Source organism: Benincasa hispida, chromosome 1, assembly GCF_009727055.1.
Source record: "Benincasa hispida cultivar B227 chromosome 1, ASM972705v1, whole genome shotgun sequence".
NCBI classification, from domain to species: domain Eukaryota; kingdom Viridiplantae; phylum Streptophyta; class Magnoliopsida; order Cucurbitales; family Cucurbitaceae; genus Benincasa; species Benincasa hispida.
Window position 1 is genome coordinate 85,574,336 of NC_052349.1, and position 25,763 is coordinate 85,600,098.

At 37.0% G+C, this 25,763-nt stretch overlaps 1 protein-coding gene across 1 annotated transcript; it reads right to left on the reverse strand.

The window, feature by feature from the left end:
* Positions 1 to 23,446: 23,446 nt before the first annotated feature.
* LOC120079789 lies at positions 23,447 to 25,317 on the reverse strand. The gene is made up of 3 exons (XM_039034181.1): positions 25,065 to 25,317; positions 24,833 to 24,907; positions 23,447 to 23,520 (listed from the first exon to the last, which is right to left on the reverse strand). Exons 1-3 carry the CDS (start codon positions 25,315 to 25,317, stop codon positions 23,447 to 23,449), a joined length of 402 nt encoding a protein of 133 aa, XP_038890109.1.
* Between the last annotated feature and the right edge of the window lie 446 nt (positions 25,318 to 25,763).

Below are 25,763 nucleotides of genomic sequence, written 5' to 3' on the forward strand. Positions count from 1 at the left end.
ATAACTAATTGTTCATTAGAGGGATCGATGGTACTTGAGAAAGATATAACTACAGGGGTAAAATGATAATTTGACCCAACTATAGTTATGAGTAATTTGTGAAAGGGTGACTTACTATTGATTGATTATATCTATGGACACAAAAATATATCTACAGTGCAAAGAGTGCAATTGTCGGTCTTTAGTGGAGTGACTAACAGTTAATGAATGTTGATTAATTTAACTAAAGAATTTAATTAATTAATCTCGTATCATTGAAGTTTCTATTCTATAGGTTCATAAAGTCCCCTGCTAGCTCAATAAAAAAACAAAAATAAATTAATTTTGGATTAATTTGAATTATTCAAATTAAATAAGAGAATTAATTGTATGAGATACAAATAATATAATATATATGGATATATTATAATATAAAGTTTGATGAAAGAGATAAATATTTGAATATGATTAAAATACCAATCATATGAATGAGATTTATATTAAAACTATATTTTAAAATTAATATGAATATGATTCATATTAAAACTATAGGTTACATGAGAGAATGTAAAGTTAAATTATATTATATATGATATAATATAAACTATGGGAGTTATTCTATGTGATGAAGGGAGTTATTTTGAATAACTCCCCTCATTCTCTTACAACATGAAAACACACATAGTTTGGAGAAGGAATATACGTGATATTCATAGAGAAGGGGGTTCTTTGGTTTCTTCTTCGTCTAAAAAGCTCTCTCGAAGTCTTTAAATTTCCTTATCAAAATTCAATAGACGAGCCCACAACTCCATCTTGGTTCTTACCTTGAGAATAACCAAGGAAGGCTTTAATGGTGGTGTCCAAGAGAAATCACAATACTGTCTTGTTCGAGGGAAGATTTTCTGTATATTGAGTTCATGGGAAGAAATTGTGTCAATCGTGACTTGAGGGGAGGAAACACCGCGAAGTGGATTCTTCAAGGGTAAGTCTCTTTTCTTTCCTTTTCCTCTAGAACAACATGCTTAGGACGTTTATCCTTGTCGTTCTTCAATTTCTTTGTTTTTAACTCGCTTTTCAAAACGAATTTCCTGACACAAAGATGATCACTCGCTTCGGCATTGAGTTCGATCCCTTCAAGGTTAAGCATAATCATGTGTCATATTTAAATATGAATGCTATATTTAAAGTTTAGAATATTCCTAAAGTATGCTCATGCATGATGTATGTTACATATTTTTCATGTTAAAAATATAAATGTTATATTATTTTTTTAAATGTATGATTAAAAGCATACTGCTTAATATAATTATTATATTATGTATGTTAAAGAAAATGAAGTTACATGTAGTATGACATTATTTAGCTAATATAATTGTTATATTTAATTATTGTCAATTTAAATATGACGCATGAAAATGTATGTTAATCACATTCTCCCTAAAAGTCCACACTGTCAGATCCATGTTCGGCCTCATGATGCCCTGGGTGCATCTTCTTTAGGAAGGTATTTGCATAGTTTGTAATGTTTTTCATGTTCAACCTCGTGGCACCCTGGGAGCGTCCCCCTTAGGAAGGTGTTTGCATGGAAAAGGTAGAGCAAACTTTAGAAATGGATAAGATCGCTATAATCAATTGTATCAATCTTGTTCTTTCGTGAGACAGGTTTATTGGGGCGGGACTATAAAGTTGAAAGTGAAGGGTTACACTTACAGGAAAACATTAAAAAAGTTAATGATTTCTTGACCAAATCAATAGTAACTAAATTTTATAGGAATAAGAGTTATTTTGGTGTAATATTTGGTTGAGAAGGTCTCGATTTAATAAGGAATAATTAGACACCCTGAGGGGACATTTATTCTAAATCATTGAAGTATCATTGCAAAATTAAATGATATTAGGGTTCATTAAAATTTTGCTAAATATGATTGATTAAATGAGTTTTGCAAAAATATCCAATATAAATGATTATTGTTTTGTTTAAGCACATTTATAATTATGACTAGTGTTGTTATTTCATTGCTTAGTACCGACAAGCTAATTGGCAAAAACTATACTAGTTGAAAAAACACGATAAACACAGTCTTGGTCATCAACCACCTAAAATTTATTTTGATGGAGGATTGTCCTTCAGTCTCTGGATCCACTGCATCACAAAATATTCGTGATGCTTATGATTGGTGGACCAAGGGCAACGATAAGGCCGAGTCTACATTTTGGCAAGCTTAATTGAAGTTTTGGCCAAAAAGCATGAGACCATGATCACTGCATGCGAGATCATGAAGTCACTGCATGAGATGTTTAGGCAACCGTCCACACACCTCAAGCATAACACTTTCAAGTTCATCTCCAATGCCATAATGAACGAGGGATCATCTGTTAGGGAGCATGTCCTTAACAAGATGGTCCACTTTAGCATGGAAAAAGTGAACGGGGTTGTCATAAATGAGTCCAACCAGGTAAGCTTTATTCTAGAAACTCTTCCAAAGATTTTCCTACAATTCCACAACAATTTTGTAGTGAACAAGATAGAATACAACCTTACCACCCTTCTCAATAAGCTGCAAACTTAGAGTCCTTGATGAAAGTCAAAAGACATCACGGGGAGGCAAATGTTGACAGTTCCTCAATTTTTTTTTTACAGGGGTTCTATCTTTGGGACTAAGTCTGTGCCTTCTTCCTCTGGCACAAAGGAATCGAAGAAGAAGAAAGGTGGAAATAAGAATAAAGCTACCCTTGCCATTGCTGCTCAGAAGGGCAAAAAGGCCAAGGTTGTAAAGGGAACCTATTTTCATTGCAACCAGGACAGACACTGAAAAGTAGCTACCCGAAGTATTTGGACGAGAAGAAGAAAGCTAAAGAAGGTAAATATGATTTAGTAGTTCTGGAAACCTATTTAGTGAAAAATGATGATTTAGTTTAGATACTTGGTTTAGGGGCCACTAACCATGTTTGTTCTTCTTTACAAGGAACTAGTTCCTAGCAACAGTTGGAGGCTAAAAAGATGACGAGTTGAGACAGGGAAAGTCATCTCGACAGTTACAGTTGGAAGCTTGAAGTTATTTTTTTGAAAAGAAATTTATTTTGTTAAACAATGTTTACTTTATTCTTAATTTAGAAGGAACTTAATTTCTATATCAAGTTTATTGGAATGTTCTTATAATATATCTTTTGTTTGTGATAAAGTGTTTGTTTCAAAAAATGGTATTGAAATTTGTTTGACAATAAATGAAAATAATTTATATGTGCTAAGGCCGTTAGCGTCTAAAATACTCCATAATGTTGAAATGTTCAACACTACAAAAACATAAAATAAAAGACTAAAAGTTTCTCCAAAAGAAAATGTCCATCTTTGGCATCTAAGACTGGGTCACATAAATCTCAATAGGATTAAGAGGTTAGTCGAGAATGAACTCTTAAAAGAGTCAGAAGAAAATTCTTTACCTGTTTGTGAATCTTGTCTAAAAGGAAAAATGACAAAGCGACCTTTTACAGGAAAAGGTTATAGAGCCAAAAAGCCCTAAGAGCTTATACATTTAGATCTTTGTGGTTCGATGAACGTTCAGGCAAGAGGAGGGTTTGAATATTTCATTACTTTTACAGATGATTATTCAAGGTATGGACACATATACCTAATGCAACAAAAGTTTGATACACTTGGAAAGTTCAAGGCGTACAAGGAAGTGAGAATTTATTGGGTAAAAATATAAAAATACTTCGATCATATCGAGGTGGAGAGTATATGGATTTGAGATTCCATAACTATTTGATAGAACAAGGAATTACATCTCTACTTTCAGCATCTGGTATACCTCAACAAAATGGTGTCCCGGAAAGGAGAAATAGAATCCTGTTAGATATGGTTTGGTCGATGATGAGTTATGCTTCATTATGTAACTTGTTCTGGGGTTATGCAATGGAAACTACAACTTATCTTTTGAACCATGTTCCATAAAAAAGTATTTCTAAAAAACCTTTTGAATTATGAAGATATCGAAAAATTAGTTTAAGGGAATATGAGGGTGACCGGCTCATGTGCTAGTGGCTAACCCAAAGAACTGTGTTCGAAGTTATGTCTATTTATTGGCTACTCCAAAAAAACGAGAGGTGCTCTCTTTTATAATTCAAAAGAGAATAAAGTATTTGTATCGACAAATGCTTTTTTTTTTTTTTTTGGAGGAATATCACATTAGGGAGTATAAACCACAAAGTAAAATCATATTGAATGAGCTTTCCAACGAAACTACTGAAACTTCAACAAAAGTTGTTGAAGAGGCTAGTGCTTCAACAAGAGTTGTCGATGTTGGTTTGTCTAGTCAAACAAATCATTCTCAAGAGTTGAGGGTGCCTCGACGTAGTGGGAGTTGTAACCCAACCTGCTCGCTATTTATGTTTAATAGAAATTCAGGCTATCATACCGGATGATGACGTTGAGGATCCATTAACCTATAACCAGGAAATGGGTGATGTGGACAAAGATGAATGGATTAAAGCCATGAACTTGGAAATGGAGTCTATGTACTTCAATTCTAACTGGGATCTTATAAATCAACTTAATGGGGCAAAACTTGTAGGGTGAAAATGGATCTACAAGACGAAAAGAGGTGTAGATGGAAAGGTGCAAATCTTTAAAGCTAAACTGGTGGCAAAGGGATATACCTAGGTTGAGGGAGTGGACTATAATGAAACTTTTTCACCTCTTGTTATATTAAAGCCTATCCGTATTCTCTTTTCTATTGCCACATATTATGACTATGAAATATGTTAAATGAACGTCAAGATTATTTTTTTGAAGGGTAATCTTGATAAGCATATCTACATGAAACAACCAGATGGATTCGTTACTTGAGGTCAAGAGAAGAAAGTTTGTAAACTCAAACGATCCATTTATGGATTGAAGCAAGCATCTCAATCTTGGAATATAAGATTTGATACTGCGATCAAGTCTTATGGATTTAACCAAAATATTGATGAACTTTGTGTATATAAGAAGATCATTAATAGTTCACTAGCTTTCTTAGTGTTGTATATGGATGATATCCTACTCATTGTGAATGATGTAGGATTACTAACTAACATTAAAAAATAGATGGCTGCTCAATTCCAAATGAAAGATTTAGGTGAAGCAAAGTTTTTTCCAAGGATTTAGATCATTAGGAGTCGTAAGAACAAAATGCTAGCCTTGTCTCAAGCGTTGTATATCGACAAAATACTTGTTAGGTATTCAATGCAGAATTCCAAGACTGACTCATTACCTTTCAGGCATGGAATTATCTTGTCTAAGGAACAATGTTGCTGATCCATTTATGAAGGCTCTCATGGCTAAAGTATTTAAGGGTCACCTGGAGAGTCTGGGTCTACAGGATATGCTTCATCTTATCTAAGACAAGTGAGAGTATTATGGGGAATAGAGGATGCCCTAATTATTATAATGTGTACTTTACTTTATAATTGTATTTGTATTGTACTCTCCATGAGCTTTAAGACAAGAGAGAGATTGTTGGGATTAGTGTCCTAAATCATGTGAGTCTTGCAGTTTGGATTTTGTAAATCTAAATTATTCATTTAATAAAACAAGAAATATTTTATTTGACATTTAGATCGCTTTAAATCAATCCAATAAACTAAGGACTCAGGTTATTTGATGCAATTTGAACAATATGTAGTAGACGCACAAGTGGATCGTGTTCAAGTAATAACCTAAAAGGTTTGCAGTAAAATGATAAGGTTAGGTGCCTTATCCTGGTAACACTATGGATGCATCCCACTTTTTAAATGTTACAAGAGTTGTAAGTGTTACAAACGATTTGATTCAAATCTTTCACGTGGAGATATGTAAATGGAGGTATCCTGTACAAAGCGTTTGTATAAGACTGGACCAAGAAATGATTAATCTATCTTTATAACACTGTTAATTGAAAAGACTAAGATTTCATACGATGACCATAGGTAACTCAATCTCAGTCCTAAGTGAGTCACGGACTCCTGTCTATGAAGGCAATTCTTTGATTTGTATGGGTGAGAGTGACCTAAGTAGTTGACTCAATAAGCCTACCATTTTTGGGATGTGTCCAAGTAGGGAGTTGGGAACATAGCTCTACAAGATAGAATTCACTTCTTCCCGCTTTCAGGGAAAGTAGATAAATTCTCTCTTAAGTGCGACTTCGGGTCTTAAACAAGAGGCCTCACCCCCTCATTGGCCTGAGAGAGATTTTTTATGGTAGGACCATAAATGAGTTATTCATTAAAAGATCAATGGGACTTAAGGAGAATGAAGTAATAACAGGGTAAAACGGTAATGTGACTCAGTTGTAATTACGGACAATTTGTAAAGGATCTACTTATTGATGATTGGAAGAGAAACATTAGAAAAGATGTTGCTATTAACAAAATTTAAAAAAAGACATTCAACAAAATTTTTACAAAAAGAAAAAAGAGAGAAGAAAGCAAAGAAGTTAGAGAGAATCGATAAATAAAGTAAACAATTTTAAAAAAGAGAGGAGATATCTAATGGAAAATAAAGCTTCAATTTAGCTATTTATAGAGAAAATTTAGATCTCAAATCATAATTTGAGCCTGTTTATTTTTTTTAAAAAATTATTTAATTTTATGTGAAGTAGAGATTATTAGAGAAAAACTCAATTTTTTCTAAAAAAATTGTGAATAAGAGATTAGAGGATAAAATGTGATTTATTTTTAATTTTTTTTCCTCTATTTAAGGTAAAGTAGATATTAAAAATAAAATGTGAGTTTTTTCTAAAATATTTTCGTGAATAAGATATTAGAGGATAAAATATGATTTTTTTTTTTAAAAAAAAATCCTGATAGAGATTATAAGAGATAAAATTTGATTTTTTAAATAATTGAAATGTGAAATTACATAAGGTATCCATATGACCATAACTAAGAGGGGCAAAAGGAAAAATAATTTTTTTTTCTCCCGTAACCCCTTTTAGATAGTGCTAGCTATAAAACACATGCAATGCACGTGGCTAAAGATCTTAGAACATGAATTTTGTTGGTGAAATTTCAATAACAAATTAATATAAATTTTATTAAGTTCAAATAACAAATACTTGACATAAAAATAAAAAATAATATAATAGTTAATAGCCAAAACTTATATATATATATATATTTATTTATTTATACTGTATTTTATGTTAATTCACAATAAATATAAAAATGAGTTGCACGTGTTTGAGAATCTTTGGAACACTTGGAACATAAATTTTGATGATGACATAAATTTTGAATCAATATACTTTTGATGGGAGTAGTATAACTGTAAATTTTTTTTACATGAAATGAAAAGCTGATGGAATAACAATCTAAATCACCAACTAACTCAAGAATAATATCTTTGATGAATAATGATTTTGTTGGCATGCTTGTGTAATTCAAGGTTATATATATATGTGTGTGTGATATTAATACCTTTGTTTTAGATCTTTTGAATCTATCAAATTTAATCTTGTTGCTCATTGTGATAGTGTTCATGGGTAGTTCTCCTAACATAATGAATAAAAATGTTAAATTAAACACATGAAAAAATGAGTAAAAATTTTGGTTCAAACAAATAAATATGATATCTAAGATTGTGATAAAGTTGAAACTATAGAAATCTAATCAAAGACCTAATTGAAACTAATCATATAAAAATAATATAAAATTTCAAGTAATAAAAAAAACTACATGCTCAACATTTAAGTTTAAAATAACACAAATTTGTAAATATTTATTATGGTTGAAAAGGAATATACTTTATATAAAAATCAATATACTTTATAAAAAAATCTTTGTTATATATATATATATATTGTATTTTATGTTAATTCACAACAAATATAAAAATGAGTTGCACGTGTTTGAGAATCTTTGAAACACTTGGAACTTAAATTTTGACGAAAACATAAATTTTGAATCAATATACTTTTGATGGGAGTAGAATATTTGTAATTTTTTTTTACATGAAATGAAAGGGTGATGGAATAACAATCTAAATCACCAACTAACTCAAGAATAACATCTTTGATGAATAATGGTTTTGTTGGCATGCTTGTGTAATTCAAGGTTAGAGATGTATATGATACTAATACCTTTGTTTTAGATCTTTTAAATCTATCAAATTTGATCTTGTTGCACATTGTGATAGTATTCATGGGTAGTTCTCCTAACACAATGAATAAACATGTTAAATTAAACACATGAAAAACGAGTAAAAATGTTGGTTCAAACAAATAAATATGATATCTAAGATTCTGATAAAGTTGAAACTATAGAAATCTAATCAAAGATCTAATTAAAACTAATCACATAATAATAATATAAAATTTCAAGTAATAAAAAAAACTACATACTTAACATTTAAATTTAAAATAACACAAACATGTAAATCTTTGTTATGGTTGAAAAGGAATACACTTTATATAATTTCCTACAAATTGAAAATTAAAAAGTGTTGCTGCTCTTTGATTGAATTTAACTGCTACATTTCTAAAGCAAAAATTATTGTCATTGTTAATAACATTCCCTCCTGAACCTTATCCTTTACTTTCACATCCATTCTTCTCCCATTTTTCTCATTCAAATTCACTTCTATTTCTTGTCTATCGATCCAATTTTTGTTTTATTTTTGTTTCTTGTAATTTATTTCACTCGTTTCCTTAAAAAAGGAATTTTAAAAAAATAAAGAAAATGGAACTATGTCTTATGGGTTAACCTTATGAGAAATTAACTTGGGAGTACAATCTCCCCTTCTATTGTCTCGCTCTCTATTGTAGGACATATCTCAGACTTCGGGGGTGTTGAGTCTATCGAGCCAAAACCTTTTGAGGTCCAATCGATTTCTCAACACGATTCTTCACCTCATGGCAAAGTTATAGGAAATTGTGTCACGCCTACCCTAAGGATAGACTCAGGCAACTAAACATTTCTCTCTTGATCCAACATGGGCCTTAGATCATGAGCTGACCTAGAATATTATCTAACGAAACTTATTAAAGTTCAACCAGCTTCCTAGTATCATTCTCTCCATTGTGGGCAGAGTTATGGTTACTTCACCCATCATTTCCCCTGATGGGTCTTTACTCTTGCTTATCTTCAATAATCATGTGGCTTGATCATTAGGAAAGTAGCTTCTTCATGAACGATACTTGGGTAGCTCCATTTCTCCTAGGCGGGCCCCACATTTGGATTCTCATTTTGAATAACCAACTGATCTTTTTAGGTTGGTTTTGGGTTCCTTGGATTCAACTGTAGGGTGGCTAGCACCTAGTTTGCACTAAATATTTTCATAAAAAATTTCTGTAAGTCTCGATTGAGTTCCTCATTGACACAATTCCATCTCCAAGTTAAAGAGGATCTTGTAAAAACAGTGACTCAAATACCATTTCAGCTAGTTTAGTTTACATAACGAACTTTATCTTGTAATGGTCAGATGGTATTTTTTATAAATACCACTGATCAGAACAAAAAAAGAAGTGTGAATCATCGTGCGTTCTATTTTTCTGTAAACAACAACTGCTATAAGCAATCTTCAAGTAAGAAAGAAAGAGAATCTTCCCGTGGAAATAGGCTTACTAGCCGAACCACGTAACTCCGTGTGTTCCTTCTTCTTCTCTTTATCTTTTTCTTTTCAATCTTCATCTGTTTCATTGCAAATCAAGAAAAATACGATCTTGTAATCAAATCACAACGTTTTCAGAGTATCGAGTTGCATCGAGTCACGAATCTCTCTTATCGAGTAGCATTGAGTCAAGAGTTTCTCCCTTCCAATTGCTTCGAGTAAAGATCAATTCTCATCGAGTAGGATCGAGTAAAGATTATTACTCGTCGAGTTCCATCGAGGAAAGAACAGAAACTCATCGAGGATAGAAGAAAAAATCCATCAAGTAACGAGTAGACACTCATTGAGTAACGAGTATTTACACATCGAAGATTTAATAGTGGCCATCGAATAAGAGAGAAAAACAAAGATAGCTTTACCTGAAGAAACAGAGCCTTCCTCAACCATTTCTTCACCAACTCAGGAATGATCTTAATTAATTGGGCCTAGACAAGATAGTATAACCCAACAAAATTTGGTATCAGAGCGTTTGAAGAACATCAAGATCAACATTCTTGAAGCATCAAGATACTCAAGAAAACCGTCTCGGCATTCTTTCCAGGTCAGTGATGGCTGTTGCTAGATTTGAGATAAGTTTGATGGAAAGGGTGATTTTGGTCTGTGGAAGACCAAAATCAAGGCTATTCTTGGACAACAGAAAGCCCATAGAGTCCTTTTAGACCTATCGACTCTGCCATCTACGTTAACAACTCAAGAAAGGGAAGATACAGAACTTACTGCCTATGGAACTTTAGTTCTTAATCTTAGTGATAGCATTTTGAGACAAGATGATCAATCAAGACACAACTTACAAAATATGGGTCAAGCTAGAAGGTCTCTATGCAACTAAGGATCTGCCTAACAAGATGTTTTTAAGGAAAAAGTTCTTCATATTTAAGATGGATTCTGCTAAAACACTATCAGACAATCTTGATGAGTTTAAAAAGATAGTTTTTGAGTTCAAGAGCCTTGACAAAAAGATTGGCGATGAGAATAAAGCCTTTGTTTTGTTAAACTCTCTACCCGAAGCCTATATAGAGGTAATGCCTTGAAATATGGCAGAGAGTCAGTCACCATTGATGCCATTATTTCAGGATTGAGAACTAGGGAGTTGGAGCTTCATACAGTAAAAAAGGAACAATCTGGTGCATAAGGGCTATTTGTTAAAGGCAAGAACAAGCAGAATCATTTTAAAGGGACTAAAAATCAGTCTGGTGAAGAGTATAAACCAAAAACCAAAAACCAAACTGAGATTTAATTACTATAAGAAGAAAGGACACCTAATAAGGGATTGCTACAACTTAAAATGGAAAAATCAGGAAGAAGAGAAGGATCAGAAAGGAATACAACCAGAAGCCTTAGTGGTTGAAGGTTCCTATTTCTATTCTGATGCTTCAACCTCTACTAGGAACAAAACCAACCAAATAAGTCATCTTGGGAAGCATGACTGAGTACTTGACTCTGGCTGTACCTATCATATGACACCCTTTAGACCTTGGTTTAATACCTACAAGGATGTGGATGGAGATTTATGTACATGGGGAACGATGAAGCCTGCAAAATAAAAGGGGTTGGATCAATATCCTTAAAGCTAAAGGATGGATCAATTAAGCTTCTTAGAAATGTGAGACATGTACCTTTACTCAAGAGAAATTTGATATCTCTGGGTAAGCTTGACTCCACTGGGTGTGAGTGCAGAGGAAAGGATAGAATCTGAGAAGTGATTAAGGATTCTAAGGTAGTTTTGGTTGGTGAAAACGTTAATGATCTCTATATAGTAAGAGGAGTAGAGATGATGACTAGTGCCTACACTATTTCAACAAAAAACTTGACAGAGTCAAACTTGTGGAACAAAAAACTATCCCATATCAGTGCAAAAGGGATGCAAGCACTGTTTAAATAGGGTATATTACCCAAAGGGATCAGTGAGCATCTTTCTTTCTATGTGAAGGAACTCTAAAACTAGAGAACCAGTGAGCGGAAGCGGATCGTTCTAAACTCTACCGTGAAAGAACATAAACATTTACAATCATACAGAAACAATTATGCATTAAAGATAAATTATAACATGCTTCTTAACAAAAATACAAGGGATTGGGAAAACAATACCTTTGAAGAACTCTTTCTTCACGTATTTCCCTCGATAAAAAACCAACACGTCCAATAGCACGAACAAAATGAACAATTGAATGTTCCTCAATCACCAATGAGTAAAACTCGATCCTCAATCCTTGAACAGAACTCGTCACCACCACAAGATTACCTTGGTATTCTTGGTATGAGAATCCAGGAGTTATGGGCTCTGTATGAATTTGGATAGAGGGAAGGAGAAAGTGAAGGACTAAACGATCAAGAGTTGGACAGAACGTTCGTGTAGAAGATATAAGTCTATCGTATAGACTCGACCCTCGATCGGGTAGTAAAAGGCACTGTCGTATAGTGAACTCGATACTCTATCGTTTAATCTCTCGACAAGCAATCTGATTACTTGTTTCGCTTTTTCGTGCAATGAATAATGAAAAACCATTTTTCATTTTATCCACTTTGCCATAATAACTGAGTAGCCACCCACTAAGTCGGTTATTAGAGAAAAAGAATTATCAATTATCTCATAATTAATAAATTATATATAAATACAATACTATCTTATCGTATTATTTTTGTAACCTATAGTTTTAATATTGCATCATATGCAACATATAAACCATAGTTCTTTTTCTCTTTATATGGAATTTAATATAAATCATATTCATATTAATTTCTCCAATCAAATAATAATGTATCAAATACATTATATCAATTATATCATATATAATTGAATTAATTGAATTATATCATATAAAATCAAATTTCCTTTTGTTAATTTGAACATTTTAAACTAACCTAAAAACTGATTCTCAACTTGAATCTATTAAAATACCAAGGGGGCCTTATGGACCTGTAGCTTGAAGCTCCAACGGTACGTGAATAATTGACTAAACTCTTTAATTAGGATATCCACCTTCTATTAATTGCCAGATACTCCACTAAAGACTGACAACTGCATTTTCGCACTACAGATATATTTCTGTTTCTACTAGATATAACCAATCAACAGTACGATGACCCTTCATAAATCGCTCGTAAGTACAGTTGGGCCAATTTGCCGTTTTGCCCCTGTAGTTACATCTAACTTCTTAAGTACCACTGATTCCTCTAATGAACAATAAATCATAGTACTACTTTGACTAAACCTTTCTCGAGCCTAAAGAAGGTGTGGCGGTACATTGTTCAAGTCCCGGAATCAGCCCTTAAGGGAGCAATTTATCTACTTCTTCGGGGAAGGAGTAGATTTCATCTTGTGTAGCTGAGTTCCCAACTCCCAAATCAGAAGAATCCCTAAAATGGTAAACTTGTTGAGTCGGCGATCTAGCCACTCTCACCCATGCAAATCAAAGGACTGCCCTTATAGGCAGGAGTTCTCAACTCACTTAGGATTAAGGTTATGTTACCTATGGTCATCCTAGTGAAATGAAAGTCTCAATTATGAACGACGTTATATAACAAGATTAAACATTTCATGGTCCGGTCTTATACAAACTCTTTTGTATAGAGTATTCTCGCTCGCATGTCTAATGCACGAATGATCAGGATCGGGTCATTTATAGCACTTTACAACATTTTTAATACCTACAAAGTGGGCCACACTCGTAGTGTCACCAGGATAAGGTATCCCTCCTTTATCCATATACTACAGACCATTTAGGTTATCACTTAAAACACGATCCACTTGTATGTCTCCATATACATGCTTAAGTTAAAACGAGAACCATGGATCTTAGTTTATTGGTTCGTGGTTAATGCTACTAAAATATCTCATATTTCATAGACTGAAGTGGATAAAATATCTCGTATTATAAATCACAAAGTGTTTGTTCATACAAGTATTTACAAACTACAGAACCCTACAAGATTTAGGACATCAACCCTAACAATCTTCCACTTGTCCTAAAGCTAGTGAGGTGTACAAGATAATCTCATTACAAGTACACAAAACAATAAACTAGGGCACAAATGCCCAGTACAACATGTTCTACTTGTCCTAGTCTAGCCACGGTCGGTCCCATAGACCCATAGTCTGCAGGTGACCCTCAAACACTGTACCCGTGAGAGCCTTCATAAACGGATCAGCAACATTGTGCTCCGAAGCTCTCTTCATGACAATATCATCCCCTTGATGCACAAGTTCTCGGATGAGATGGTATTTTCGCTCTATGTGCTTGTCGCACTTATGACTCCGAGGCTCACGAAAATTCACCACAACACCACTATTATCACAATAAAGGTTGATGGGCCTAGACATGTTTGAAACAATTGCCAGATCAGTCAGGAACTTCTTGAGCCAAACGGCCTCCTTAGTAGCTTCACAAGCCATTACTGGTGACGGTAAATTAGAAGTTAATTTTACTCGACAACTAAAATCCCTTGGACGCGATATGCGATGCATGTTCCTAAGCTATGCATTGATAGTCATACATTGATGGTCATGCGTTGGAATGATAATGCGTTAACGGATGTATGCGATGACCATGCATCTTGTCATAAGTTTTCTTGCGCTGGAACCAAGTATAATTCCAACGCAAGTTTCTCGGGTAATTCGAGGTCGAACACAGGGACTTGTAGCTATATGTATGCGGTAATGTGCATGTGGCGGTTTAAATAAAAGAATGGAAGGGAGGTTGCTAAGTTAACCCTACTTCTACTCCTATCTAACAGACAACGCAATGAGAATATGTATGAGAGGTAGAGACACGACAACACTTGACATGAAATAAATGTATGGGAAAATAGATAAAACGCGGAGATGATTTCATTGCAACCCTTAAGAGTGACCGCAAGGGCAACCTTAGTCAACGCAAGCCATGCAATCATGCTACACACATGTGAACCTAACTTTAGGACGTATGCGGTGTCTCTGCGATATTGTCTAGAAGCCTATGCCTGCCTAGACCTCCATAACCAGCTCACTTGTTCCCGCCGCATGAGCGTGGCTGCCGCATAACCCCTTATCCTACTTCCTGGACGCATGCAATATCCAATCTATAGGGTGCATACGCTGTGTGATAGCAAACAGAGCTTATCCCTAAGTTTCCCATTCTTACCTATGCGTTCCAATCTGCTCTTCCGAGTCTTAGATTTGGATTTTAGACTACTCTCCCAAGTATGCCTAAATGATGAATGAAGCGCTCAAAGGACAAGGTAACTGCATGAACTTTGCTAACCTAAGATTGTTCCTATCCCTAGTGAACAATTCATACATTGCTTAATGCGACCAACCACTTACCCTCTCGGGCAGTTGGTTGTTGTTGAGTTTACTCATAGACAAGCAATGCGTTAGCCTATAGACAGGCGTTGCCATAGCTTCACACTAAGTAAATAAGGTTATTCACACACTTTCGCAACATACACCTCTCAGTGGGTTGCTACATGCTTCATATCCCTAATCCACATGATTAAGTATGTGATACCCAAACAATCCCACTAAGTGTTGCAATAAAAGTAAAGATGCTAAGCATAGAAGATGGAGATGGAGTCGAAGGAGACAAAGAAATGTATTGAAAAAAAATTGTATTAATTCCTTAATCACAAAATGTCATACAATACAATATAAGAAAAGAAAAGGAAATGAAATGATTGGCTGGAAGCAAAGACTTGCTTCCAGCGGATGTGTGTCAAGGCTGCCGGTGGTGCCATGGATGGGCGGAGAAGCTGACTCTCTCGAGATCTAGCTCCGGTCGTCACTCAGAATGGACGAAGGAGGTGAAGAACTCTCAAACGTCTTCTCACACATTTTTTCTGGATCGCAGGGAAAATCCCCGGATAACTTGAATTTCTCCTCATCGGCTTCTATTTATAGAGCTTGGGTCGCCGACAGCATTAATGGACTGCTCAACTTTGACATTCGATGCGTTAGTCCTTTCTAAACCTCTGCCACTAACGACATGGTAGGAGAAATGTCAACATCATCTTTTGGTTTTTCTCAAGGTAGATGCATTGATGCATTCATTCCAGCAACCTTGCGTTTTTCCCATTAGTATGCGTTGTCGCATAGCTGTAATCATTCAATGACCGTATTCGCTTAATACCGCAACTCTACAAGATGACTGCAACCGCTTGATGAACGTAACTCCCATGCGATGGATGCATACGGCTGATTACCGCAACATCCATGCGTTGATTGATGCGTTTGCCTTTGCAATGGAGAGTTTCTTTGTATGCGGTCGTCCGGTTTTCGTGTTTGCGTCCATTTCCTGTTATTAGCTACAAAAATAGAACATTGAACGCATAATAACGCATAATAACGGGTTAGCCGAGATTCAACATGTTGATCGATGCAAGCTCATTTTCTTGTGAATTTCTATCATGATTGCCACATATTCTGCTTAATGACCTTCATAATTCTAAGAAAAAGGCCTAAGATGTCATGCATTTCTGCATGTTATCACACCCCCCAACTTAAAATCATGCTTGTCTTCAAGCATGCGTTATACTCAAGAAATTCTAACTCACCTTCATGCTTTCCTTTGCGATGACCAGCTTCTCAGAATGTAATTTACACACACCTTTGACCATCATTGCAATGCTCTCCTCCACTTTGGCTGCTTCTTCAAAAGGATATTTTCTAAGTTTAGTTCTGGCAAGCGTTTGCTCAAAAAAATTTTATTCATTCACCGCAACTTTGTGTTTAGCTTTTGAGAATGCGTTCATTCAAAATACTTCAAAAATTTGCGATGGCTTATTCAAATGCGGCGTTGAACCTAGTTACGCCCTTCGTTTTGGTTTACCTCCACGTGTGTCATACGGGCATCCAACTTCGGTTGCGTTCTATATTCAACTCAACTCTTGTCTCGTTTGATTTGGCTTGCGCCGGACAAAGGAGTTGCGCTAATGCATTGATCCTGGCGACTTGCCTTCGTTTTGGCTTGCCTCCACGTGTGTCATGTAGACATCCAACTACGAGCAAGTGCCTTTCACAACTTAACTCTTATCAACATGGGTTTCCTCATTGTGTTGACAGTGGAGTTGTTATTCTCAAAATCTCACTTCATTTTTTTTTCAAATGATCGCAATGCAATGAACGCAATTCTCTGAGACCGCTGTCACCCCCAAACTTAGAGGTTGGCAGCATTCTCACCGCAAAGCTAAAAAAAAAATTACAAGAATGCGATATTAAATGTTTGAACAAAGGTTTGCACAAAATAAAACTCAAGACTTTCAAAATTTGAAGAAGCTAATAAAAGTAAAGAATGCCTTGCGTTGATTAGTTAAAAGATACGGTGACCTATACGTACCATCATAGAAACATCGCAAAACAATGCAATCGGGAAAGAAAGAATTTCAAAAGGATAAGGCATACAAGATAATAGGAAAAGACCTTAGGCGGAACAACGCATGCGATCATGTGTTGGAATTCACGTGATTGAAGCCATGCATTGAAGGGTGAAAGGAATTCTTCCGTTGTTCTGCAAACCGAGGGGACTTATTGTTGCACCTACAAGAGTAAACGTACTGATGACATGCAGATATACATGTCATCTTAGGCCTTTTACTTTGAATTATGAAGGTTGTTAGGCAGAATATATGTCGATCATGCTAGAAATTCATGAGAAAAAGAGTTTGCGTCGATCAGCATATCGAATCTCAGCTAACCCATTACTTTGCGTTAATTATGCGTTCAATGTTCTATTTTTGTAGCCAATGCAGGAAATGAACGCAAATGTGGAAACCGGACCATCGCATAGACGACCCATGCGGAGAAACACTCCATCGCAAGGTAAACGCATCGATCAACGTATGGATGTTGCAGTAATCAGCCATATGCGTCCATTGTATGGGAGTTACGCTCATCAAGTGATTGCGGTCATCATGTAGAGTCGCGGTGTTAAGTGAATGCGACCATTGAATAACTACGGCTACGCGAAAACGCATTCTAATAGGATCGACGCAAAGTTGGTGGAATGAACGCATCAATACATCTACCTCGAGAAAATCCAAAGCTGATGCTGACATTTCACCTATCGCGCCGTTGGTGGCAGAGGTTCAAAAAGGACTAACACGCAGAATGTCAAACTCAGAGCAGTCCAATTAATGCTGTCGACGGCCAAGCTCTATAAATAGAAGCCGATGAGCTCAAATTCGTTTTATCCAAGGTTTTCGCCTGAGGTTCGCCTATGGCAAATCCTTGCGATCCAGACAAACGCATGAGAAGACGGCTGAGAGTTCTTCACCTCCATCCATTTCGAGTGACGATCGAAGCCTTTGAGCGGAGTTAGATCTCGAGAGAGTCAGCTCCTCTGCCTATCCATGGCACCACCGACAGCCTTGACGCACATCCGCTGGGAGCAAATCTTTGCTTCCAGCCAGTCATTTCTTTTCCTTTCTTTTTCTATATTGTATTGTATGACATTTGGAATTAAGGGATTAATACAATTATTTTCAATACATTTCTCTGTTCCTTCGACTCCATCTCCATCTTCTTTGCTTAGCATCCTTACTTTCATTGTAGCACTTATTGGGATTACTTGGGTATTACATACTTAGTCATGTGGATTAAGAATATAAAGCATGTAGCAACCCATCGAGAGGTGTGCATTGCGTGAGTATGTGAGTAACCTTATTTTCTTAGTGTGAAGCTGCTGCAACGCCTGTCTATAGGCTAATGCATTGCTTGTCTATGAGTGAAGTTAGCAACAATCAACTGCCCGGGAGGGTAAGTGGTTGGACACATAAAGCAAGGTATGTGTTGTTCACTAGGGATAGTAACAATCTTGCGTCAACCAAGTTCGTGCGTTTGTCTTGTCTTATGTTGTGCCCAACACCCCTTTAGAGCTACTCGAGAGAGAGTCTAAAGAAAGAACCTAATGACTCGAGAGAGCTAGGTTAGAATCTAGACTCGAGAGAGCGAGATTAGATCGGCATAAGCAAGAGATAGGGACTTAGAGATAAGCTCTGTTTGTCAACACTGCATCGTATGCACCCTAGGAATAGGAATGATGATATATGGTCGCTTTGTTTGTGTATCATTGCATAGACAAGAATTAGAGGCTTATGTGTAGGCCCTATAGACACCTCTGCATATACATCGCATGCGTTCTAGCATTAGAAGCCATAGTATTTGCACTGAGAGGTGGTTTACTATTGTATGAGTGTTACATGATCGCATTAGTTTGTGTTGACTAGGACTACCCTTGCGGTCACTCTTAAGGGTTGCAATGAAAACATATCCGCATTTTATCTATTTCTCATACATTTATTTCATGTCAAGGTTTGTCGCATCTCTACCTTTCATGCATATTCTCATTGCGTTGTCTGTTAGATAGGAGTAGAAGTAGGATTAATATAGTAATATCCCCTCCATTCTTTTATTCAACCGCCGCATGCACAATCACCACAAACATATAGTTACAAGTCCCTGTGTTCGACCTTGGATTACCCGAGAAACTTGCGTCCATGTTATACTTGGCGTGAACGCAAGAAAACTTGTGGTAGGACACATGGTCATCGCATACATTCGTTAACGCATTTTTCATTCCAACGTATGACCATTGACGCATGACTATCAACGTATATCTTAGGAACATGCATCGCATACTGCATCCAAGGGAAGTTGGTTGTCGAGTAAAATTGACTTCCAATTTCCCTTCATCATGTACCACAACCAAGGAAGCATCCATATATCCAAAATAGCAGTGAAATTAAAAATAACCTATACTAAGAAAGCAAAGTAAATATAGAGTAGAAGACGTACCTGGAAAAATAAGAGTGTTGTCACCGCAAGGAGTCTTCCATGCAGGAGATGGTTCTCAACTGCTTGGGTCAAGTTGCCTTAACCATTGGAGCTTTCGAAAATTGTTGGGCGCATGCGGCCGTCATGTGCTTTGAATTACCTTCAGCTCTTTTGTGACTGATTGCCCTTCTACCTTGGGGTCAACATTGGCTTTCAGTGCATCACCTACACTTTAATATTTTTTGCAACCTGGTCGCACAAGCTGCAATACTCCCAAGATAAAAAGTTTGCTCGCAGAGAAACAAAACTTAACAAATAATTAGCTGCCAAGTCCCCGACAATGGCGTCAAAAACTTGGTGACGGGAAATTAGAAGTCAATTTTACTCGACAACTAAAATCCCTTGGACAACGTATGCGATGCATGTTCCTAAGATATGCATTGATAGTCATGCGTCGATGGTCATGCATTGGAATGATAATGCGTTAACGAATGTATGCGATGACCATGCATCTTGTCATAAGTTTTCTTGCGCTGGAACCAAGTATAATTCCAACACAAGTTTCTCGGGTAATTCGAGGTCGAACACAGGGACTTGTAGCTATATGTATGCGGTAATGTTCATGTGGCGGTTTAAATGAAAGAATGGAAGGGAGGTTGCTAAGTTAACCTTACTTCTACTCTTATCTAACAGACAACGCAATGAGAATATGCATGAGAGGTAGAGACACGACAACACTTGACATGAAATAAATGTATGGGAAAATAGATAAAACGCGGAGATGATTTCATTGCAACCCTTAAGAGTGACCGCAAGGGCAACCTTAGTCAATGCAAGCCATGCAATCATGCTACACACATGTGAACCTAACTCTAGGACGTATGCGGTGTGTCTGTGATATTGCCGAGAAGCCTATGTCTGCCTAGACCTCCATAACCAGCTCACTTGCTCCCGCCGCATGAGCGTGGCTGCCGCATAACCCCTTATCCTACTTCCTGGATGCATACAATATCCAATCTGTAGGGTGCATACGCTGTGTGATAGCAAACGGAGCTTATCCCTAAGTTCCCTATTCTTGCCTATGTGTTCCAATCCGCTCTTCCGAGTCTTAGATTTTGATTTTAGACTATTCTCCCAAGTATGCCTAAATGATGAATGAAGCGCTCATAGGACAAGGTAACCGCATGAACTTTGTTGACCTAAGATTGTTCCTATCCCTAGTGAACAATGCATACATTGCTTAATGCGACCAACCACTTACCCTCCCGGACAGTTGGTTGTTGCTGACTTTACTCATAGACAAGCAATGCGTTACCTATAGACAGGTGTTGCCGTAGCTTCACACTAAGCAAATAAGGTTACTCACACACTCTCGCAACACACACCTCTCGGTGGGTTGTTACATGCTTCATATCCCTAATCCACATGACTAAGTATGCGATACCCAAACAATCCCACTAAGTGTTGCAATAAAAGTAAAGATGCTAAGCAAAGAAGATGGAGATGGAGTCGAAGGAGACAAGGAAATGCATTGAAAATTTTTTTTATTTTCCTTAATCACAAAATATCATACAATACAATATAAGAAAAGAAAAAGAAATGAAATGATTGGCTGGAAGCAAAGACTTGCTTCCAGCAGGTGTGTGTCAAGGCTGACGGTGGTGCCATGGATGGGCGGAGGCGCTGACTCTCTCGAGATCTAGCTGTAGTCGAAGGTTGGTCGTCACTCGGAATGGATAAAGAAGGTGAAGAACTCTCAAGCGTCTTCTCACGCATTTTGTCTGGATCGCGGGGAAAATCCCCGAATAACTTGAATTTCTGCTCATCGGCTTCTATTTATAGAGCTTGGGTCGTTGACAACATTAATGGACTTCTCTGAGTCTGACATTTGGTGCGTTAGTCCTTTTTGAACCTCTGCCACTAACGGCATGGTAGGTGAAATGTCAACATCATCTTTTGGTTTTTCTCGAGGTAGATGCGTTCATTTTACCAACCTTGCATTGTTCTCATTAGTATGTGTTGTCTCATAGCCGTAATGATTCAATGGCCGCATTCGCTTAATACTGCACTCTACACCATGACTGCAACCGCTTGACGAGCGCAACTCCCATGCGATGGATGTATATGGCTGATTACCACAACATCCATGTGTTGATCGATGCGTTTGCCTTTGCGATGGAGAGTTTCTTCGCATGCGGTCGTCTATGCGGTGGTTCGGTTTCCGCGTTTACGTCCACTTCTTGTTATTAACTACACAAATAGAACATTGAATGCATAATAATGGGTTAGCCGAGATTCAACATGATGATAGACGCAAGCTCATTTTCTCGTTGCCGCATATTCTACTTAATGACCTTCATAATTCTAAGAAAAAGGTCTAAGATGTCATGCATTTCTGTATTTCATCAGTTACATACTCGACCTCCATCGTAGAGTCAGCGATGCACCCCTGCTTTGTGCTTCGCCATACTACAACACCTCCATTAAGAGTGAACATTGATCCTTAAGTGGATTTCTGAGAATCCTTATCATTCTAAAAATCAAAGTCCGTGTATCCAATAAGGACAAATCCTTAGAACCATAAACAAGCATGTAGTCCCTTGTTCTCCGAAGATACTTGAGGATGTTTTTGACGGCTGTCCAGTAATCCTTTCCTGGATTAGACTGATATCTACTGACTATCCCCATAGCGTAGTAGATGTCAGGTCTAGTATATAACATCGCATACATCAAACTACCTACTGCAGATGCATTGGGAACCCATCTCATTTCCTCAACCTTTTGAGGTGTCTTAGGACACTGTTCCTTAGGCAATATAACTCCGTGCCGAAAAGGTAATAGGCTCCTCTTGAGTTTTGCATCGAGTACTTGGTCAACATTTTGTCAATGTACGATGCTTGAGACAGTGCTAGCATTTTGTTCTTTCGATCCCAAAAAATTTGAATCTCAAGAACAAACTGAGCCTCTCCCAAATATTTCATTTGGAATTGGGTCGCTAGCCAGTTCTTAACTGAAGTCAGTAAACCTACATCATTCCCAATGAGTAAGATATCGTCTACATACAACACTAGGAAAACTACTAAACTGTTGATGATTTTCTTGTAGACATAAAGCTCATCAACGTTTTGGTCAAAGCCATAAGATTTGATCGCAGTATCAAACCTTATGTTCCAAGATCGAGATGCATATTTCAGTCCATAAATGGACCGATTCAACTTGCAAACCTTTTGCTCTTGACCTTGGGCTTTGAATCCTTCGGGCTGCACCACATAAATGGTCTCCTCAAGATTGCCATTCAGAAAAGCAGTCTTGACATCCATTTGCCATATCTCATAGTCATAATATGAGATAATGGATAGGAGGATGCGGATAGACTTCAGAATGGCAACAGGCGAGAAAGTCTCCTCATAGTCGACTCCGTCTACCTGAATATAACCCTTTGCCACAAGTCTAGCTTTGAAAGTTTGCACCTTCCCATCAGCACCCCGTTTCCTCTTGTAGATTTATTTACAACCTATCGATGTAACCCTATCAGGTTGATCTACAAGATCCCAAACTGAGTTAAAGTACATTGACTCCATTCGAGATCCATGGCTTTGACTGATTCATCTTTGTTAACATCCTCCATTGCCTTCTTGTAAGACAATGGATCCTTAACCTAGCCATCAGCTACCATAGCCAGGATTTAAGTTAAACCTATATAGTGAATAAGTGGGTTCGCAACCCTCCCACTACATCGAGATTTCTTCAACTCTTGAGGTGGATTTAACCTACTAGATGAACTTCCATCAACAACTTTTGTTGACGTAGCAGACACTTCAGCAACTCTTGTTGAAGATTTAGTAGTTTCTTTGGAAAACTCATTCAACACGATTTTACTTCTAAGACTGTGCTCTCTTATATGATCGTCCTCAAGAAAAGTTGTTTTTGTCGATACAAACATTTTGTTTTCCTTAGGATCATAAAAATAACCCCCTCGTGTTCCTTAAGAGTAGCCTACAAATAGACACAGCCTCAAACGTGGTTTCAGTTTCTTAGAATTAGCCTCAAGCACATGTGCTGGGTAATCCTAGATGCGGAAGTGACATAAACTAGCTTTACGTCCGTTCCAAACGTGTTATGGCAACACTCTTGAAGGGAACATAGTTCAAGATGTAAGCTGCAGTCTCCACTGCAAAACCCCAAAACGAGTCTAGTAAGGAAACCTAACTCATCATCGACCGAACCATGTCCAATAGGGTTCAATTTCTCCTTTTCAATACGTCATTTTGCTGAGGTGTACCAGGTGTTGAGAGTTGGAAAACTATTCCATGTTCTATCATATAGTTCTGGAACTCAGAGTCCAAAAACTCTCTACCTCGATCAGATCGAAGCGTTTTAATTGTTTTATTTAATGCATTTTCAACTTCAGCCTTGAACTCTTTAAACTTTTAAAAGGACTTATACTTATGTGCATTAAATAAACGTACCCATACCTCGAATAATCATCAGTAAAAGTGATGAAATACTCGTAGCCTCCTCTGGTTTGCACATTCATCGAACCACAAAGGTCTGAATGCACTAGCTCTAGAGGCTCTTTGGCCCTATAACCTTTTCTAGTAAAAGGTATTTTAGTCATTTTTCCTTCAAGGCATGACTCGCACAAAGGTAAAGAATTTTTCTCTAACTCGCTTAGAAGTCCATTCTTCACCAATCTCTCAATTCTATTGAGATTGATGTGCCCTAAACAAAGGTCCCAAATTTGGGCATTTTCTTTAGGAGAAACTTTAAGTCGTTTGTTTTGAGTTACGAAAGTTTTAAACATCTCTATGTTATGAGGGAATTTGTTGCTAACGACCTTAGCACATACAAATTGTTTTTTAGTTGAGCCGAACATATATCAACACCCCATTTTTTGAAATAAACACTTTATTTACTAAAAAGTTCAAGGTGTAATTACATTCACGTAATGACTTTACAGAAATTAAGTTCCTTTTAACTTGGAAACTACATATACATCATTCAGAATGATAAACCTCCCACTGTCATAGCTGAGACGACGTGCCCAGTTCTAACTCGCATCGTCATCTCACCAGCCTCAAGCTGTTGCTAGGAACTAATTCCCTGAAATGAAGAACAAACATGGTTAGTGACCCTAGAGTCTATAATCTAGGTAGAATCATCATCTCCATTAAACAAGTCTCCAAAACCAGTAAATCATATTTACCTTGTTTGACCTTCTTCTTCTTAGCCAAGTAACGTGGGCAGTTCCGCTTCCAGTGCCCTTTCTAGTTATAATGGAAACGCTTTCCCTTGTCAACTGACATTGGTCACCTACCCTGTGGAGCGACAAGTTATGGGTTAGCACGTGCCTTCCCCTTCCCCTTACTACCATTCTTCTTCTTCCACTTGCTGGTGCTAGAAGAAAAAGGTGCAGAGTTAGTTCCTGAGGCCGAACCTCGATGGAACTTCTTAGATGATGAAGCAACATTTGCCCCACCAACCTTCTTCTCCTTGCTTTTCAGCAAAGATTAGAATGTATGCAACTCGTTCAGTAGCATGTAAGGTTGTAGTCAATCCTGTTCAGAACAACATTGCCTACAAAATAAAGGAAGCTTTCTGGTAACGACTCTAGAATTATGCTAACTTGGCTGGCATCATGGATGCTTTATCTGTTCATCTCCACCATGTTAAAGTGGACCATCATGTTCAGAATATGTTCACGAAAAAATGTACCCTCTTTCATCTTGGAGTTGAAGATGAAATTAAGAGTGTCGTGCCTGAGCTGTGCAGGTGATTGTCCGAACATTCCCCTTAGGGACTCCATAATCTCGTGTGCAGTGATTATGAGCTCATGCTTCTTGGCTAAAACGTTGTTAAGACTAGCTAAGATATACGTTTGGCCTTCTTGTTCGCCCGTCCATTTCTCATACGACTCTTGAACATTTCGAGAAGCGTTGGGAGGTGGAATAAGAGGAAAATCCTCCATAAGGACAAACCTCAGGTCATCGATGATAAGTATAGTGTTAATCGTGTTTTTCTAACTAGCATAGTTCTCGCTAGTCAGTTTATCGGCGGCTAAAAGAGTAAGAGTAGCGGTAGCCATAATAAAAAAGTTGCTGAGAAAAGAACAAACTTAATGAGTTTACTTGCATTACCACTTTTAACACCAATTAAGTTTTAGCAAAATAGTTCTATTGTACCCTAAGTGACATCTATTTTGTTATTATGCCTTAGTGAGGTAGGACAAAAGTCACCGTTGGGGTGATCAAGTGCCCCTTCACTGGAATGAGACAATCTCAACCATTAGATAGAAACAACTCCTTGTAATTGAATCTAACATTCACCATTGTTCGGTCTAGAATTTGTTAACATCCTTAACAATTCCGTGTAGGTGTAACCTCTCATTTTAAGCCCTAGAGTCTCGCCCTAATG

Excerpts from the sequence above, each read along its gene's own strand:
- LOC120079789 (XM_039034181.1), bottom strand. The coding sequence starts at position 25,317 with ATGGAGGATTTTCCTCTTATTCCACCTCCCAACGCTTCTCGAAATGTT. Across the intron at positions 24,908-25,064 it reads CAACTCCAAGATGAAAGAGG|GATTGACTACAACCTTACAT; the intron begins GTACATTTTTTC and ends TGTTCTGAACAG. Across the intron at positions 23,521-24,832 it reads TGAAAAGCAAGGAGAAGAAG|TGGAGACTGCAGCTTACATC; the intron begins GTTGGTGGGGCA and ends GGGGTTTTGCAG.